At 43.7% G+C, this 20,270-nt stretch overlaps 1 protein-coding gene and 2 non-coding genes across 3 annotated transcripts; 2 read left to right on the plus strand and 1 right to left on the minus strand.

The window, feature by feature from the left end:
* Positions 1-45: 45 nt before the first annotated feature.
* invs (inversin) lies at positions 46-20,113 on the minus strand. Its single transcript, XM_068736113.1, has 19 exons — positions 20,037-20,113; positions 19,349-19,454; positions 13,526-13,625; positions 12,651-12,817; positions 11,235-11,408; positions 10,455-10,622; positions 10,086-10,266; positions 9,009-9,118; positions 8,656-8,827; positions 7,780-7,935; positions 7,534-7,655; positions 6,862-6,969; positions 6,664-6,770; positions 6,366-6,575; positions 5,469-5,674; positions 4,597-5,170; positions 3,860-4,011; positions 772-858; positions 46-694 (listed from the first exon to the last, which is right to left on the minus strand). Exons 2-19 carry the CDS (start codon positions 19,349-19,351, stop codon positions 579-581), a joined length of 2,913 nt encoding a protein of 970 aa, XP_068592214.1. The 5' UTR covers positions 19,352-19,454; positions 20,037-20,113; the 3' UTR covers positions 46-578.
* On the plus strand, positions 1,063-1,134 carry trnat-ugu (transfer RNA threonine (anticodon UGU)). The gene has a single exon. It is a non-coding gene; the product is annotated as a tRNA-Thr (tRNA).
* trnat-ugu (transfer RNA threonine (anticodon UGU)) lies at positions 2,923-2,994 on the plus strand. Its single transcript has one exon. It is a non-coding gene; the product is annotated as a tRNA-Thr (tRNA).
* Positions 20,114-20,270: the final 157 nt, after the last annotated feature.

Genomic DNA, 20,270 nt, shown 5'->3' on the forward strand with positions numbered 1-20,270 from the left:
TATTTTTATTATATTTCTTATAAGGCAATACAAAATTTCAGGTACATCTAAAATTACACAAGATGAATGGATTATTTTTGTGCAAAGGCATATTTAAGTAAATACAAACTGCATAGTTCAGAAATACATCTTTCTCTTGAGATGGAAAGCACTTAGAGAGTGGACTGTTTGAGTAGAGAGTAACTGTGTGTGTCCGCGGCTGCAGGTGGGCTATCTGTATGACCGGCTGTTGATAGACTGCCTCATTCTCCAGAACAGGAGGAAAGGTTATCTCAGTGTGTGTGCGAGAGCGATGGAGAATGAGGGATACGGCGTGTGTATGTGTTCCTTCCACAATGGATGAAAGGTTATCTTTTACACACACCGTTTCTGTAGACTTAACCCCACCCTGTGAGGTCATGGCTCTGATGTCATATGGCTTAATTTTAGAAAGCGTGGCACATCGAGCGAACAATGTGTAAAGTAATTCTATAGAGGCAAGGCCGCCAGCCAGCTGAGAAAACATTGTGTGTGTGTGTGTGTGTGTGTGTGGGTGTGTGGGTGTGTGGGTGTGTGGGTGGGTGGGTGGGTGGGTGGGTTCAGTGTTTTCCCCGGCCTCTGGTCCCCTGTCCAGCACTATGTGGTCTCAGGTGGTAAGAGTACTGCTTGGCTTGATTTACAGCGTCAGTCAGGTGCACACAGTCAATACCGCTCACTGTAAAATAAGCACAGAAAATTACTTTAGAGACTTTTCACTTTATTAAAACTGTTTGTGGCTGTGCGCTGACTTACACTGGCTCTGTATGCGTAAAGACATGTCCAGCAGCAGCTGAGACTGAGAGCCCCGGAGAGCACGCCCTCGTCTGGCCATAGAGTTGCCTTCAGGACAGTTAAGGAAAATGTTTGCATTAGTTAGAATAGTATATTGTTGCATCATGTGAACAGTTTATGCATTCAAGCAGCTGGTGCTGCATAACAAAGCTCGGGACACTCCTGTAACTGGTTGATCAAGTCAGACCCATACATATGGTTGTTCAGGGTGTTGCCTTTATGATGCTGATCTGAAATTAGTGAAGTATTGAAGGCTCTATAGCTCAGTGGCAGAGCACTGGTCTTGTAAACCAGGGGTCATGAGTTCAAACCTCATTGGAGCCTTAATCATGTTTTTAAACAACTAGTTGTCACAAATAATCACTTGAATTATAAAAAACAAAAACTAAAATACAGTGTTTCTATGGCACAGCATTTCACAGACTAAAGACAAACACAGGGAGGAGGTAGTTTATCTGTAATTGTCTAGTGTTGTAGGAGCTCAATGGAAACAACTACATCTTATTGTGTTATTAAGGGGAGACACTACAGACACTATAGGGGTTTGTTCATATATCAATCATATTCTGATCTATATAACATTGTATTCCTAGAAACATGTTGGAAATGTTATGGCTGCTGGCAGTATTTTCTGATTTTATGGAGTGATGAAAAGAGATATCTACAATACGCTCTTTAAAAAAGTTGACTTTAATCTGTCAACAAAATGAAACACTTATACCGTGGCTTCATCCAATGTTAAGATTTCCGTTTCGTGGTGATATTAATTTTCCAACCTATTCACTTGTAGCGTCTCCTCATGTAATCTTTGCACTGCTGTGCAGAGGTATAGCATTTTTTAAATCAACAAATCAATCAAGCACACAGCAAATCTGTGACACATGTAGTTTTGTTATCTATATTTGAGATAAAATAATTAACAGACATCCAAGAAATGATGATTAACGAGCAGTGTGACCCAGTCCAGAGTTGTCAACTGCCTGACTTCTCAGTAAAAAAAAAAAAAAAAAAAAAAAAGAGTGTGTGTGTCGGGTTTTGTGTGTGCGTTCAGCTGATGGCTCTACGCAGTTGTCTGACATTCCCCCTGACAGCTCTGAACTTTTCACAGTGCCAGGACTGTCAGAGAGCGAAAAGGGGAGAGAGAGAGGGAGGGAGGTGAGAAAGGGGGAGGGGGAAAACCATGTCAGGGTGCTCCGTCTGTCTGTCTGTGAGCAGTGACGGCGTGCATGCTTGTATGTTTTGGCGCAGCAAGGTTCCTGCCTGTTCTCCCATCATCACCTGGTGATGTGTGATGAAGGTCAGACCTGTCTGCGGAGCGAAACCCGACCAGAGGTTCCACACAGGGACACCGGGCTGATACTGTCCCGGTGTGTAGATTGAAGCATCACCCAGACAGTTACATGGCTTCCTGTGTTCTACACTGGTATGACAACTGTCCTGATCTCCAGCTTCTTCTTTTTCCAATGTGGGAATCTTTATGTGATCCAAGAGGTACGCTTTCGCACATGTGGGTTAGAAAGCTGCTGTTGATGCACGACTCTCAATAGGTTGCAACTTAAGAGAATGCTGCTCACAACCTAACCAGTGACTGCATAACATGCCGATCGACCCGGTCACGGCTGTTTTCTGTCCTGGCCCCACAGTGGTGGAATGAACTTCCCACTGACGTCAGGACAGCAGAGTCGCTGCCCATCTTTCGGCGCAGGCTGAAAACCCACCTCTTCAGGAAGTGCTACCCTGAGCCTTCCACTTAGCACTTATTGTTTTCATACTAGCTTGTTGCACTTATTGTATTCGTATTACTTATAGCACTAACTGTTTTTCTTGTTTCTGCACTGTACTTTGGCTCTGAGTTATGCTCTGCTTCATGCTCTTAGATGCTTGTTTGGAAAAGGAAATGTACTTATGACTTCTGGTGACTAGTAGTTCTTTTGATTACCAATGTTGAATGCACTTACTGTAAGTCGCTTTGGATAAAAGCGTCTGCTAAATGACTGTAATGTAACAAAGCTCAGGACACTCCTGTAACTGGTTGATCAGGTCAGACCCATACATATGGTTGTTCATAGTGTTGTCTTTATCATGCTAATTTGAAAATCGTGAAGTATTGAAGGCTCTATAGCTCAGTGGCAGAGCACTGGTCTTGTAAACCAGGGGTCATGAGTTCAAACCTCATTGGAGCCTATATATTTTATGTTTTTTTTTATCATTTGCAGTCACAAACAAACACCTAAGTTACCAAAGAAAACTTCTAGTTTACCAAAGGAATTACTTATTCCTTTACTTATTACAATCTTTTTTTGCATTGAGTTTGATGTGTAAAATTTGATCCTCAGTTATTTTATTCTGCTGCAGTATAATTGAAGAATCCTCTTGCATGTTTGAAGTGATCTCGTCATAAATCTTAATGTAATGTTTTCTTGGTAACTTGTAGCTTGTTTTGTGTTTTGACTCAGCTCAAAGACCATTCGTTCCCACTAAGGACATTAATCTTTCCAAATGGGTCTCAAAAATGGATTTGTTAAAAAGAAAAAGAAAAAAAAAAAGGATGAATTCAGTCATGAGTTTATTCGATGAAAGTTGTCCATAATTAAAAATGATAGAATATCACCAGACTTATTCTTAAACGCATATTCACTCCTCCCATTCACTTGAAGCTCATGTGACGGACAAATTCAGGAATGTTTTTCCTATTTGGATGTCGGCTCCAGCCGGATCTGACGAGCTCTGAGTTCACGTTTTATTTTATTTTATTTTAGTTAAATTTTTGACCTGTGAATTTGTACAGCTCATGGAAACAGTGACGCGCTGTGTTAGAATAATGACTTCTCCAAACAGAGTGCCATCATTCTGATGAATTACACCAGATATACAAACTGCACTACGGCTCTCAAGGACTGTTAAGGGTCTGTAATTGCTCTGCTGAACAGATATATCACATATAGAGTATATGATATATATCACATATAGAGTATATGATATATATCACATATAGAGTATATGAATGGCTCATTTAAAGTGTGTACCAGGCAAAAATCAATGAGCTTACCATAGATGCTTTGTAGCACTGAGCTTTTACTTGCTGACAGTTTGTTGGGTTGAGCTTGGATTTCCATTTTCTTCCTGTTGTGGGCGTGGTTTGAATAATTTGACTCCGCCTTCTCGGGGGCCTGTACCTCTCTCCGTGTGCGTGTGTGGAACCTGCAGACACACATCCATGCAAGGGCAAAAAACATGCACGGTGTTCAATAAAAAAAAAAAAAAAGTCAGACTGTGTTCAAAGGTTTAAAAGCTGGCAAGTCCTAACACTAAAACCCACTAAGCATAAACTAAGTAAACAAACTTTATTTAAGGCAGTTAATAGGAAGCACATAGAGAATATAATTGTGAAGCTGAATGGAAACAGAGGACCTCCTGTGGCGGACTGGCAACCTCTAAGAGAAACAGAGTGTGTAAGAGCTGCTGGTAGCGATTAAGAGCAGCACGGCTGAACTTTTAGCCTGTTGTTAAACCAGTATGAAAGCTTAAGATTATAGCTCGTCTGTCCCCTGCCTCCTTGTCTCACTCATCTCCCACGCTATTCCCCTGACTGCTCAAGTGTTGATGTTGATGGCATCCAGACCAACAATGGTGGGGGGGGTTACAGGAGAGATGAGAACGGGTTGGCATGTATGTGGGAGAGAGGGCACATGTGGGCACCACATGGCACCGTCCATCTCCCACAGCCAGAGAGGCTTCAGCTACCGAACACCCCTCCAGGTACAAACACAAGTCCCGTAAACTCACCTTCGCCAAGCTCGCTGGATGATGCGTGCGGCCTCGTTCCTCCTCCCGCGCTGCTCTTTGTTGTGTTCCCTGTGCGTGCGTGTCGAGATGGGTGCATGTGTGGCGGACTGAGTCTTTCTCAAGGGGCTTTTGCGGTCTAAAGATGAACTGCTTCTTAACGAGGGAATGAAAGTTACGTCTTTGGCGGTGGCCTTTTCTGAAGTCTGCTCCTTATGGTTTCTGTGCTTTAGTGGAGCGGTGAGAGCATCAGTCTCGCCGGGGGCAGTCTGCACAGTCATGTGAGCGTCTCTCTTCTTCACAGAGACGCATTCTCTGGTAGTAGTGTCAGTTTTGTCTGTCACCACAACACATGTGGAGGGAATGCATGCGTTTGAGGAAGGTCGTTCCCTGACTCTGGGCATGGAGGGGGCTGCAGGTTTGAGGCTGGGTGGCTGGCTGCAACTGACGGGAGAGAGAAGTTCCTTCAGCCTGGTGGTCTGGAGACCACTGGTCACATGACAGTGGCGGTTCGAAGCATCAGGAACCTTGTGTGTTTCAGCTGCTTTACTTCTTCTGGAGGACCTGCTCTTGTGGGCTAGTGGGAGAAAGTATATATATATGTATATATATATATATATATATATATATATATATAAATAAAATATGTGTAATTTTACATAATCAACATGACACCTCATGTAAATGAGCACTACACTCTGAATTAGGGATGAAAACTAATAACATTTCTCAGTCAAATATTTATTTTAGCCTCTAATACCAAAACTATATCATAACTGTCAACCCACTATACTTCAATTCAAAGTACAATTCAAAGTACAATTCAAAGTACAAGTTCCACTATAGCAATTTTAAGAATTTCTGCACATTTGTACCTTTGAGTCTCTCCTCTTTGCTCTTAGCGTGTTCAGCTTTGGATGATTTCTTTGTTTCCACCACTGAGTCATTCATGGATAAGTCCTCTATAATGTTCACTAAGGAGAGCATTTCCTGCTCTGTTCTCACCACAGGGACCCTCCGTTTCTCCGCAGTGGACACTTGCTGCACAGCTTTTCTCCTCCGCTGTTCTTCCTCTCGTTTCCTACACACAAGGAAAAGCGGTTAGATATATAAGCGTGGCTAAGAGTTTTGTCTGAAACGCACAACGTGAACAGCCAAAGTCCAGGCATGATGCATATATATATCTCTCTCTCTCAAAAGTTAAAAGCAAAGTGTTCTCTGCATAGATTTAAGTGTGCATCCCTAATTCAGAGTGTAAACTAGTAAACAAATGTCTACTAGTGTGGACATTTGTTTCAGAAAAAACAATCTGATAAAAAGACAAGATATTTTGAATACTTTATAAGAAAAACATCTCATAAAATACATACAACTCAATGAAACTGCCTCCTTGAAATAACGAGAAATGTTGCCGTTCAGAAGTATTGTGTAAGACAGAATAGAGGTGAGACTGGTGAGCAAATGACAAAAAAGGGAACAAGCCAGAAGAGAAAGAGACAGCGGGAAGACATATGTGTGTGCAGGGATGACAGAGAGAAAGATAGATATGGACAGAGTGTGACTGTTCCTCTCTGAGCGAGAAGAAGAAGAAAGAGACAGATGGTGAGTGATGAACACTATACATGCAAATGTCAGATGCAAAAGGTATTGACAAAGAGAGGCATGTTTATGAGACTTTTTTTTTATGTTTATAAGGCTTCAGTGCATGTGTGGTTCTGTATGTCTATAAACACCGATATGGAAGTGTGTTTATGTCTGTGCTCATCTCTCACTTCGCTGCATCCTTGCGCAGCTGCTCATGCCTCATGAGGAGCTGCTTTCTCTCCTTAAAGGCCTTGCGGACAGTGTAGCCCTTGTAGACGGCCTGGATGGAGGCCGCGGCGATGTCCTGGATCGCTGCTATGGACAGAGCTCCGTGCTCCAGCATGAACTGAGTCACCTCGCTGTGCCCCCCCAGCAGAGCATAGTCCAGAGGGGTGTACCTGTACAAAACAAACACCAGTGTCATTCATGCATTTCCTCCCGTCTCCTCACCTCCAGCTCCTTCCTCTGGACTGGCTGGGTCCTCACCTCTCTTCAGTGTGCTCCATGTGATTAGGAAAAGCATTGTAGCCCAGCAGCAGTTTCACAGCATCCAGGTAGCCATTGTTACAAGACCAGTGGAGAGCAGTCCGCCCCTGTGCACCCATATAAAGAGGACCCATTTAAAATACAGTCGTGTTCAAAAGCTCGACATAGCTCACATGTATGAGTAGATTTTTTTTTTACCTCCTTGTCCTGTATGTTTGGATCAGCGTTGGTCTCCATGAGAACAGCCATGCAGGTGATGTAGCCGCCATAAGCAGCGCACTGCAGAGGAGTCCGTCCCGCCTGGTCCTGCCCAGGAGAGCTCAGATCATTAACAGTCAGGACAATTAAAAGAGTCGCTCAGGATTCATGATGTAGATCCTGATTTTATACTCACTGCTCTTAAAGCAGTGCGGAGAAAGATATAATTTCCACATTTATCCTTGTTTATTTTTTAATTCCTACTAGACATGCCTCTTCAGCCGTCCAACTGTTTTTTGTCGCATTTAATGGAGGACAAAGCTACAATCCTTGTTTAGTGGATAGAAAGCCCTCCATAGTGTAGCCAAAGCTAACACGATGCTAAATCTGTTTGTCATAGCAAATGTGAGTGTCTATTAAAAAATAAATAAATATATGTGGAGTTGTATTTATTGCCAGTATTTGTGGGAGTATACAGATGGAAAAATGCAACAGATGGATGCTGAGAACATATCATTTCTGACTAAATGGATTTGAAATGACTTGTCAGGTTTGCTCAAACAGACTGTTGTATCATGTTAGCATTTGCTTAACTGGAGTTCTTCATATGCACTAAATGAGGGTTGTAAAGTTCTTTGTTTTTGATAATGTTTTGAGCGTGTGCATTCATACCTGTACATTGGGACTAATCCCATTCTCCATCAGTATTTGACAGACCTCAGCATTCCCTCCCAAAGCAGCCCAATGCAGAGCGGTGTGACCGTCCACGTCCACCAGGTCCACACGTGTAGAACCTTTATTCATTGCATTTACAGTTCAGTCTCTTAAATAGTAAGGTAAAGACGAATACTCAGGAAACAGTGGTACAGAAAAGCAGATAATTTGGGATGCTTGCACATATGCACCAATTCCACCAACCTTTGATGAGTGTGAGTATGACATCTCTGTGTCCCATCTCGCAAGCCCGGAACAGTGGCGTGTGTTTCATCACATCCAGAGAGTCGACCAGCGCTCCCCTCTCCAACAGCAGCTTCACTGTGCTCACATGGCCTGACAGGGAGGCCGCATGGAGCGCTGTGTGAACACCCAGACAGAAAAACATCCTGAGATAAGAGGTCCTGAATGTAACTGGACAGTAAACACCCTCAGGACAACTGCTCCTCTTTTATCTGCCTCTTCTTTGTTCATGCATCACCCTTGACTGCAGCTCCACTCTACAGGGCTGTGGCTAAAGCCTGGTCAATGGTGGGTTAAACAGACAGAGAAATTTAATGAGGAGCAATACACTTAGGCTGGTGGCTACCCATACACCCCCCCTCCAGTCCCCAGATAGCACAGACTAGAGTCAAGTGCATGGAAGTGATCTGGGCACCAGTCAGCTCCACTGCCCTGCGCACCGTCTCATTAGGATGACTCAACCGTTGCATGTTATGCATGCATTAACAATGACCGCCTGGCTGAGCAGAGGGGCTATCGCCATGGAGATTATTCGTCCAAACAGCCCCGGGGGTCAGAGCGTGGCAGTAAGGTGTGTGTGTGTGTGTGTGTGTCAGAGGACAGGGCTGGCAGTGGTGGGAGTCTATTGAGCGGGCTCACATTAATTTTGCTGACAGTGTCCCTTCCCTCTCTCCTTCAAACTCGTGGTCTCTTTAGCAATTTAGGGGGAATCCCCTGTGACATCATCACCCCTAGCCTAAAACAAGCAGCAGGCCACAGGCGAGAGGTGTGAGTGGGGGGGGATGTGGGTCAAAGCAGTTTAGCCTTGTTTGCTCCTCTTGTTTCTCAGGTGCTCACCGGTGCCTCCATACTTGTCGGCCATGTTGATGTCAATGTGAGGGGTGAGGGCCAGCATGGTGCGGATGACGTCATCACTGCCCTTCCCAGCGGCCCACATGAAGGCCGTCCTCCCCTCCAGATCGGGTTCATCCTTCACAGATGGGTGGGACAGAAACACACCCACTGTCTGCTGCAGACACACACGGACAGACAATACTTTTCTTTGTAGTTTAGTTTATTCATTAGAAGGATACTGAACATACAGGATGAGACAGCTTTACTTCATTATCGATAATGTTGTATTTTGGATAAACGTGTATGATGCTGACTCAGCAGGTTCCCAGCTTTGTGTATAAGTTTACACAACTCACAGCGTTGTTGCTCTGAGCACCGTAGTGCAGAGGTGTGGCTCCTTGGCTGTCTGAGGGAATAGTGCCTGATGTGTTTCTCTCCAACAGTAGGTGGACAATTCTGGCATGACCTGAAAACACATGTTTACATTAGAGGGATGTGACAGATAAACAGTAAGTAGCTGTAACAACTGCTCAGCTATACTCTCCAACAAAGGCACCCTTTTTTTCTTATTAACCTCGTTTTTCAGTTTACTTTTCAAACTGTTAACAGAAAAACAAATAACTCCATATTGACTCAACATAAGTAAACTGTCAATATTTACACAATCTCTAACCAGAGCTAATGCTAAGCAGGTATAATGCTTACAATGTTTACCATCTTACCTTAGCATGTAAGTAGGGTTTGGATATTGTGATATGGCATAAGTGGGTTTTATAGGCTGCATTACAGTAAAGTGAACCCTCATTTTACGATCTAACCAGACTGTTCTAGCTGTTCTATTAATTGCCCATTTACCAACTCATTACATCCACATTACTGATGATTATTTATTAAAAATGTCATTGCTTAATTTTTTTGTGAAATCACCAATGGTTACCCCCGATATCGAGGTATTTGGTCAAAATATTGTGATATCTGATTTTCTCCATATGGCTCAGCCTTTGTATTAGCATGTTAATGTTTGCTAATTAGCACAAAGTACAGCTGAGACTGATGGGAATGTCACCTGGCTCAAGAAGAAAAGTCAGGGGATTATCAAAGTCAGTATGATTCATCCTCTAGGGACCATGAATGAAAGTCTCATAGTAATTCATCCTCTAGTTGTTGAGATATTTGAGTCTGGTGGCAGACCAACAGACAGACAAACACCGCCATCAATAGAGACACGTTGCTATTGTGGCTAAAATCAAATAAAACATTATCTTATCATGCAGTTAACAACTAGTCCATTTTGACTTTGATTCAGTTGACCAGTGTAAACTTTTTCTAGCTAAAATTTCATTTTGGGGACAAATCCCACATAGCCTTAAATCTTTCATGTCAGTGTGTCGCTGTCGTTCAGGCGGCAGTGGGTCACATACAGGATCACTCACCGAGCAGAGCTGCCCAGTGCAGCGGTGTTCTGAATAGGTTATCATAAGCGGTCACATTACAGCCCTCGTAAGACGTCAGCACCTCCACCACTGCCTCATTACCGTCTGCAACGGCAAAGTGCAGGGGTGTCCGGCCCTCATAGTCCTGCCAGTTCAACAGGGATTCAGTGGGAGCTGCTTCCTACACACACACACACACACACACACACACACACACACACACACACACACACACATACACACACACACACACACACACACACACACAGAAAAGAAAAAGACATGCAGACTGACGGGTGAGGATGAAGGATGATGATGATGGCAGTTTCACTAGAGTGTGTATGTGTGTGTGCACACAATAGTGTGTACCAGTATACAGCGGACAGTTTGTGTAGCGCTGGGCTCCTGACTGTGTGCTGCCCAGTGCAGAGGGATCTTGCCCTCGCTGTCTGGGATGCCGATGTTGGAGTCGTGCTTGATCAGAAGGCGAACGTGTTCTGGTCGGTTATAAAACGCTGACCAGTGGAGAGCCGTTTGCTGCACAGAGAAAGAGTGAGAGATGAAAACGAAGAGCCACAGATGATGAATGGAGTTCAAAAAACAAAGGGGGCTGTTGTAACATCAGGTTTGAGGTTTCCATTTACGTTAAAAAAAATTACTCCACTTTGACAGGAAATATGAGGGCTTCGTGCTACACAAAGCTCTTATTGAAGATCCAGCAGTGAGCTGAGATTGTAACTCAGATAGTGCAGCCATGACGGCTACTGAGCTATTCTGAGATTTGCTGAAACCACTGTCATCTGACACGATGATGCATATTGGATTATTACAAAAGTAACTACTGATGTCAGACACACATCAGCCCCAACAGACAAAGGAGACTGTTTGTGTGTTTGTGGTCTTATCAGCAGAACTCAGGACAAAGCCACAGATTGTTAAATTGTTAACTGCTGCGTGAGTGTGCCTCTCAGTGTTTATGTGTGTATGAACTCAAATTCCTAAAGCTTCAAAGGAAATATTTTTAGTCAGTCAGTTATCTCTTTGCAGGTTATTGGTCAGATGACCAAGACTGGCTGGTTTCTGACTGAGGACAAACGACGGACAAACACCCTTCCAACAACTTGTTAGTGTGTATCTGTACTGTAGTACCTTGTTCTTGTCTTGTGTGTCAACCTCTCCAGGTCCAATGTGTTTGAGCAGCAGGGCGAGGGCTTTTTGGGATGGGTGTCGGGTGGCCAGATGGAGCGGGGTCATCTCCTCTAAATCTTTCTGCAGCCAGTTAGCGCGCCTGGACAGCAGCAGCTTCAGAAAACGCACGTTCCCCTGCGACACACAAGCAGAAGTTGCTCAGAAATCACCAATTCTCCTCAATATTATTTGTGAACGGGCAATGACGCACACACTTCCACACACACACGCACTCCCCAGGCTTTTAGCTGTGTCTGGTTCAATCCGCAGGTCATCCATCTTCCCTCCTCCTGCCTCTGTGATGAGCTGTTAAACAGTAAACAGCGGCTCTCTGCCTGTCCTCCCCTCCAAATCATCATCCTCAGTTTTGGTCTCTCACCACCAGGCCGCCAGATGATATATTGTGCAACAGCTGTCGCTGGACAACAGGATGTGAGTGTCCACACGGGCATGACCGTGAACGCGGGTGAGTGTGTTTAGTATATTTGCCGTACTGTGACCACAACGCCACAGTCTGACAGATCTATCTTGTGTGTGAGCATGCATCTAGACCGCAAGTATGTGTGTGTGTGTTCCTGTCCTCCCTATTCTCAGTCCAATTAGATCGGTAATCCCTGGCCTCTCTCCCTGTCTCAGCCGTTTATTGATCAGATGTCAAAGAGACAGGGCTTCCCATCACTAGCATCCCCTAACACACACACACACACACACACACACACACACACACACAAGCTATGGGACAGACCCCAATAACCTATTAACCCCTTTCTCTCTTCAATGATATGATGATCCTGTATCAGTGCATTCCCATAAAAGAAGCCACCAATAAATAAATGAGCTGTAAAGAAATATTATTAGTACCACATCCCACTGTTCCCCAGCTACGTCCCTGAAGAGACAACAGACCACCCAGTCTTGTTATTATTGTCTCCTCTGGCTGTTCCTCAGTCTAGACTTAAGTATGAGTGACAATTACATTAATCTCCTCTTGTGAATGCAGTGAAACAGGACCTTCTCCATGCAGAATTATTCTCTATTTATAAGACTTTGTGTAAGTGAAACTCATTGCTGCAGTGTTTGTGTGGCAGGATTTTAAATCAGATGATATTCACCCCCATAAGCCCTAAAGCCTTGACTACAACCACTAGGGGGCACTGGCTTCCCACTGGAGCTTATGGTCTCAATTTCTCTCTTTGCCGTTAAACCTCTATGAGATCACACTTAGTCTTCATATTCAATGCATCTTTAAATGACCATCCACTTATCAATTCTTGTGAATAAACTTTACGCCATAAAAATGGTTGACACATGTGTTACAGTGCAACATTTGTGTGTGCTCCGGTGTATGTATGTGTGTGTATTTGTGGATGTCCAAACCTTCTGCGCGGCAAGGTGCAGAGCGGTGCGCTGGCTGTGGTCAGTCTTGTTGACAGAGGCTCCGGCCTTCAGCAGAATCTCTGCACAATCCAGTCGGTCAGCCAGCACGCAGTACATCAAAGGGGTCCGGCCAAACTGGTCCTCACGGTCCCGCAGCGACGGCTCTGCTACACACACACACACACACACACACACACACACAAAAACAAAGCACTGCACAGTTTAAGCCAGGTGATTTGTGTCATTATGCGTTGAATTTACAAAGTACAATTTTGTGACTTGTGATACATTATAAAACAATTTTTAAAGGCGACTTCTTGCACTTAAATTCAGTCTGTTACTGCTTGCGTTTAATAGGAATTTCACTTCCACTTTTCTTAATTTATTTGGGGCAGCTGGAAGCCGTAAGGAAATACTGTAACACTGATAACCTGGAGGACTAGAGCAAGAGAATTTGCATTTGATGCTGTTCATATATTTTTTGCCGGACATTTCTATTCTATGCCCGAGCAAGACTCAGTTTTATGCATATTTAAGGTTAAATATCAATATGGCTGAATGTCCAGATATTCGCAGAAGGGTGGACCATCCTTTCAGCTGATGGACCACGGTTCCAGCTTCCATGCTGACCTGACCACCTGCTCTGCTGTCATTTCTACTCCTACCTGCTGCTGCAGCTGTCTCTGCACTCTGACCTATGTACAGATGACGGAAAAGACAAGAAATGCTCCAAATAGAAAATCAATAAAGAAAAAAATTCCAACTAATGAATGTGAATGTGTTTAAGGTGTCTTAATGGCTCTGTGAGTTCTACCTATGTGATGCAGTCGGTGTACTGATTAAACCTGTAATATGTTTAGAAACTGATTGCCTACCTGTGATGAGTTTGAGGAGAGCGCTTCTATCTCCATTGACAGCTGCAGCATGAACCTGCGAGCCCAGAGACGCAGGTCCTGGGCTCGACGTCGCTGAGGCCTGCAACACGAACATATAGAAGGTCACAACTCAACCTGCAGTGACATACAATCAGCTGTTTAATACAGCGATAATACGCACCGTCTAGACTGCTTCCTTAACAGTTATTTAGCCCCAAACACCTCGCAACTGGACATAAGTACACTTACGCCATTCATAATAACATAATAATCCATGTTTAAATGGGTAATACTGATTTCAAAATCACTCCCAGTCCCTACACACACAAAAATGTAAAGAAAATATAATTTTTTTATTATACAACTCTCACATACACAAACACCATTTACAATTTTGCCTGATAGTTCAAACTTAATTCAGTAGATGACAGCGATAGAGGAGCAAACTTAAATTTAGTATCCTCAGACATCACAGTCAACCACACAATAAAATAGATACATTCCGATTTTTTTCTTACAGTCGGGAGTTTGTGCGTGCACACGCTTGTATGTGTGCGCTTGTGAGTGTATATATGTGTGCGTCTGCTCCTGCTGAGGGGGCTAAATCTCTTCCTGGCCCCACTTAACCAGAGCCCAGTGAAAGCTGGGTAATCTGCAGACAGGAAGCAGCTGGGGAGGGGGAGACCCTGTGTGAACGTGTAAGAGGGGGGTCTCTCTTCATGTCTTATTCATGTCTCATTAATACTGCAGCATGCCTTGCTGTGTGTGTGTGTGTGTGTGTGTGTGTGTGTGTGTGTGTGTGTGTGTGTGGATTTAGAGATGTGGGACAAGCCCTGCGGGGCACAACACAGAAATCAATTATTGCCCCTAAACACATAAACGCTGGAGGCACAAACTCATGCCACAATCGGAGACTTCTCCGAGACATTTTCATTATCGGTCACACAAATAGATCTGATTCTCTACTATCAGTTGTATCCAGTACAACTAATAGGAAATATTGATATAGGCAGGCTGATTACCTCTGCAACAGTCTTGAAAACTTTTTAACTCTTGGTAAAAAAACCTCAATGATCTGAAGGGAGGAAGGAATACGCCGGTGTCATCCATCCTTCCTTCTCATCCCCCTCTCCCTTCCCTCGCCGTCACCTCATAAAGTGTGCTCCTGTAGACACTGCGTGCAGCATGGCAATTACCCATCATGCTCGCTGCTTTCTCACGCTCTGTCAAGTAGTGGCGGAGACTTAATGCAGGTTAATTTACTACATTTACTGCAAATAAGGTCTATGTGCACGTAAATGAGGGTGGTAGGTGCGGCACATAAAGGTGGGTGTGAGCGTCGGTGTGTGTGGAAGTTTGGCACATGTGCCACGTCATGGGAAGTTATTTTCCGTGAGAGAGAGTATTTACAGGGGCTTTACTAAAATCAACCACAAACATCTCTAATTTACAATGATTACTCAGTCAGTAATGCGTGCACACACACACACACACACACACACACACACACACAGTCTGCTAATACTAATATCTAACACATGCAGAATTAGCAGAGATACATGGCCACAGTTCAGAAAGAGTAATATCCTGATTCTGATTTTAACATCATCTTACACAGATGACCGATACTCACTGTACATCTTTTCACTCTTGACAGAACATTCCAAACTTTTTCCTTGCTCTTGTTGACTTATTTTGATCATTTTCTGCATTTCTGGAGTCAATATGAAACCCCCATGTGGCACAATAAAAATATGAATTGATTTATGAATAATCTTAGATGCAGAAACCCTGACATGAGGGACACAAGTCAATATTTGAATCTATGTGAGGGACATTCATAAAGCCAAGAGCGGGCAATTAGAGTTTCATGAGGACCTGAGTGTTTTGGAAACACCTACAGTGCATCCAAATTTGGCTAAAAAGGCTTTTGCGATGCACTGTCTGAAATCAAACAAAGGAGGGTGTAAAAACAACACCAGGTCCTGTTGAGAGGTTTGGAGTGGTCTCATTTAGCCATTCATACGTGTTCCTCAGGGAGCACTCCACTTGTTAATATGAAGACAATAACTCAGAGTAAACTATTGATCACGGGCTGAGGTCCAGACCAAGTGATTGTGCATCTGTATAAGTATTGATTCATGCTGATGCTGACATTATTTAGTCTTTATTCATATTCGGCCTCATATAACTGCAGTGAGTTTAACAAAGAATGCAGAAACTCCCACGGAACCTTTTAGCAACACTACAGGAGTGCTGTAATACACACTGCTGCCTCCTTACACACATACACACACACACACACACACACACACACACACACACACACACACACACACACACACACACACACACACACACACACACACACACACACACAATTGATGCTATTGAAACAGACAGACACAGAAACCGGAGAGTCAAAGTGTGTATATGTTTGTGTTCAGTGTGTTTGTCTATTTGTTTCTCTGGCTGCCTTTCACTATGAAGGTGTCTGCCTTTGATAGAGAACATAGCTACAGCATGCTAGGAAAGCAGTGGGGAACAGAGCCTGAGCCTTTATTTCAATTCTAAACACACACACACACACACACACACACACACACACACACACACACACACACTTTTATAGCCACATATCTTTAGCTTCTACAGTTATAACTGAGTGTGTTTAGGCTCTTACATGGGGCTATTAAGGGTGCCGATACCACCAACATGTCTGTAATGTGTGTGTGTGTATCCATGTCTTAGATAGGAGATAAAGGCTGCAGGGATGGTCCCTGGGTTTTGACTGACAGGTAAAGAGGTGGGAGGAAGGATAATATCAGCCCACAGGGATGCCCAATCTGTAAAGCCCTATTTCTAGGGGACTTCCTGGATCCCCAAGGACCAAAGAGCTGGATCCCTCAGCTGGGGGCCGGGCCCTGGGGCACAGCAGAGCCAATCAGCAGGGGGCGAGAAGGCTGAGTGACACATAGATCTGCTAATTTACATCATTACCACAATGCATCCTGACAAATGAGCCCCCAGGGTGAGAGCCAATCACCTGGGAGAGTAATGCAATTAGGCGGGACCACAGCTGTCAATCTCACAACCACGGGGGTCAGGTAGTGACGCCTGTGGCTAAAACACCCCTGCCTGCTGCCTGTCGTTCTCACTCACTCACACACACACACACACACACACACACACACACACACACACACACACACACACACACACATCTATAGAGAGGGAACACACAAATTATTGGTGCAAATATGAGGTGTAGGATGAGTGTGTAGAGTACGGGACACAGTAGAAGCTGCTCCTCTATCGTTCTCCTGCAGGTGGAGAGTAGGAGGGAGTCAGAGAGGAAGGTGATGTGTGTGACTGCTCGAGGGACACAGAGATTGACTTGTGTCCTCTGAGGACCTTTATCTGAGCGCAAGTGTGTGCACATCCACATACAGCTGGGTGTGTGTTTACATTTGCCCATGTGTTTTGGGCCACTGGGGCACCGTGTTGTTTATGCTTGGAGTCAGTGCTCTGTGTGAGAACTATGACAACAAAAAGGGGAAGAGGGCGGAACCATAAGGGAGCTAAAACTGATGCAGAATAGCACTGTATTTGACTGGCATGCAAATGAGCGCTGCTGGTAATGAGGCTTATCTTAGTCTCATTAGGTGTAGTGATATCATACCGGAGCACTCCACTAAGTCGATAGGGTTCTGCCCAGCATGTCGTTAATGTTTGTGGTGTGTGTGTGTGTGTGTGTGTGTGTGTGTGTGTGTGTGTGTGTGTGTGTGTGTGTGTGTGTGTGTGTGTGTGTGTGTGTGTGTGCATGGGCTGGTCGATGCTGCTGTGACTGGCAGGCGGTGCTGGAGTTTAATCAGAGACACTAATAACACCCAGGCTCTGTCCCAAAACACCTTTGCTTACCCCTTCATGGCTTCAATACCAAACGGGAGGAGGAGAGCAAGATTTCTAAAAGAAACACCCGAAAAACAAGCCCACAACTTCTGCTACAGTGAGCTGATACAGTCTCTGTCACCTTGTGCGTGAGGTCCAGGCACTGCTTGAGACACTCTCAGAGTTAGGGGAGCTGTGTGTTTTGCGTCATCCCATTATATCACTAATGAGCCGCCCTCAGGAGGGAGGGGGGCGAGAGACAGAAAAAGACAGAGGAAGAAAATGAGTGAGATGAGGAGGGGAGGGAACGAGTAGGGGGAAGGGACACAGAGACCAGCTTGGGGACTTTTTCCTCTTCTCCCCTCCATATCCCTTTTCCAACACCTCTGAGTCTAATTGGACTAAAACTGTGATCTAATTAAATGTCCAATTAAAGCGCAGAGAGCAATTTGCCCACCGGCGAATCAGAGTACAGGGACATAATCAGCTGGAAAAACAAACAGAAAAATCAATGAAAGCAATGCGAAATGGATAAAGATGGAGAAAACAGAAAAGGCAAGAGATGGTGAAATAGGGAGAGGATGGACAGATGCAATCAAAGTGCAGGGAGAGCGGTTTGGGTGTGTGCAGCATTTAGTGTGATCGGACTGTCTTTAGACAAGGTCACCTCACAAAATGTAGGGTTAGAAACCAAAATAACTACTCATGTGTAGCTTTATTTGCTTTGCAGCTGAGAGCAAGACTAAACACACACTGGTAACAAAGTCAACGTTTCAAATTTTCTTGTCAGGTGTAACAACAGGCCTGATTTTACAGCAGCACTATAAGTAGACATTATTACGCTGTGCCTAAATTTGTTAATCTACAAAGATTATTCATAAATGAATTATTAGACAATGGCCAGTTGTTGGTTAAGGCTTTCCTTTATTTCATATCTCTGTGAATTGAAAACCTTTGTGTTTTTGACTGTTAGACGATGCAATCATTCTGAAGACCTCCTATTAGGCTTTGGTAAGTTGTAAAAGGCATCTGTCATTATTTTTTATAGTTGGTATTTCCTAAACAATCCCTTGGTGCATAGTCCAGTATATTATCAGGACATCACTTGATGTAACATGTCGTAAAGAAATATAGTCTTGCCTTTCCAGAAACATTAATAATTGTCAAATATATTTCTATTTCTGAAAACCTGGTTTGAACCTAATGTCTGAACTGGAAAGATCACATCCATCTTCAGACTCTGCAACTTTTAGATGATCAAGAACACCAATTTCTCTTTTCTGCTAATAAGATCATCAGTAAACTTAAAGCCTAGTAGTAACATATAGTGAAGGGCTGGACAATATTGATATTGTTTCAGAGTAAATTGACATTACCATATAGTTTAACGCCACAAACACAGTATAAACAACTCAACAAGTGTTTTTTTTTCATACCTCAGCAGATATTGGGATATATGTAACAATACTGAAAGATGATTTTTTTGGGGGGATATTAAGAGGCTTATTTTGTGCTTATTTTCTTGCCAGCATAACAATTTAAGAAAGACATTGTGCTCCTCTCTCTCTCCACCCCTGATATTCAGACAGGAAGAGAGAGAGAAATCTTCCTCTGACTCCATCTGCGAGTTGCTCACACACTGTGAACCCCCTATGGACAGCTTTAGCCCATAAAATATTAATGCTGGGATTCAATTCAACATTCCACCTTAATCTCCTTAACAATTAGGCTGTTCCAGCACACACAATTAGGTTTGTTCCACATAGTCTCAATGGTTTTACTCTAGAGAGATAATTACAAACCGGTGGTACAGGAGAGAGAGACCAAAGTAACAAACAGATACACCCAATAACTACAGAAAATAAAACTCTTGTGGGATGTATAAACCTTAATTAAATATGGGTCACTGCTCTATGTGTGTTGGATTCTCACCATAGCTGCGTTGAGGGGGACACTCCAGCAGATGTTTCTCAGCTCAGAGCATCCTTTGTGTGTGTGGATGCACGTCCAGGTCCCCTACCTGTCCTGATCCTGGCTCCTGCAGGGGAAGAGAAGAGGATCACTCACACACTGAGACCAGCCCACCTGTTCCCACAAATAGGAGCCAGCGTATCACTGCTACTGTACTGATTACAGGCAGAGAGATGATGCCCGAGAGTGTCATATTATCGGTGTTAACCAGTCTTCTCACTCTAAGGTGCGATAATATTTTGTTTAAGTAATGTATTGTGGAGTTGTGGAGTCTGGGTTTGATAAAGCAGAAGATACACACATAAGATTTCTGAATTTATGGGGAAACTGTTTGCAGAGATTCTGCAGAGATGAGCATCGAAGTTTCTAAAGTTTATTTTTAACTCAGTGTTGGGCTACAAAGTAAGTTTTTGCTCAATAACTTCAAACACATTGCTAGATGGTGGAAAATAGGTCGAAGAGAGTATTACAAAAAGTGAAGCATAATGATGCAACTCCCCCCTGCTCAAGAGAAATCAGTTATTCATAAGCGAGCTAAAGAAACACAGAGAACAGATGTGTGACAGTAGATTAACTGAGGATAACGTTCATGTTATTGCATTCTAATAACTTGTCCTTTCCACGTATCCGTTGTCGGTGTTATATTTACCGTTTGATTCCCTTTTCCCTCTCAGGAATCTTTGGAAAGTTTTCTTCCAAGTACTCCCGTTGAATAGCCTACGTCTGAGGTGAGAAAACACTACAACTCCCGTTAAGTGTTGTAAAGTAATACACCACCATGGTTGGAGTTTGGCCCTTCACCCAGCTCCGCTGTTTGGCGATTTCAAAATACGACATTACCCACAAAGCCATGCGGTGCCAGGAAGTGTACTCGCGTTTCCGT

Source organism: Cebidichthys violaceus, unplaced genomic scaffold (assembly GCF_023349555.1).
Source record: "Cebidichthys violaceus isolate CVI_PGR_0920_01 unplaced genomic scaffold, fCebVio1.0.p SCAF_7, whole genome shotgun sequence".
Taxonomy (NCBI): domain Eukaryota; kingdom Metazoa; phylum Chordata; class Actinopteri; order Perciformes; family Stichaeidae; genus Cebidichthys; species Cebidichthys violaceus.

Excerpts from the sequence above, each read along its gene's own strand:
- invs (XM_068736113.1), bottom strand. Across the intron at positions 12,818-13,525 it reads TCTCCTCAAACTCATCACAG|CAGAGCCGTCGCTGCGGGAC; the intron begins GTAGGCAATCAG and ends GTGTGTGTGTAG. Across the intron at positions 6,576-6,663 it reads ATGGAGCACACTGAAGAGAG|GTACACCCCTCTGGACTATG; the intron begins GTGAGGACCCAG and ends TGTTTTGTACAG.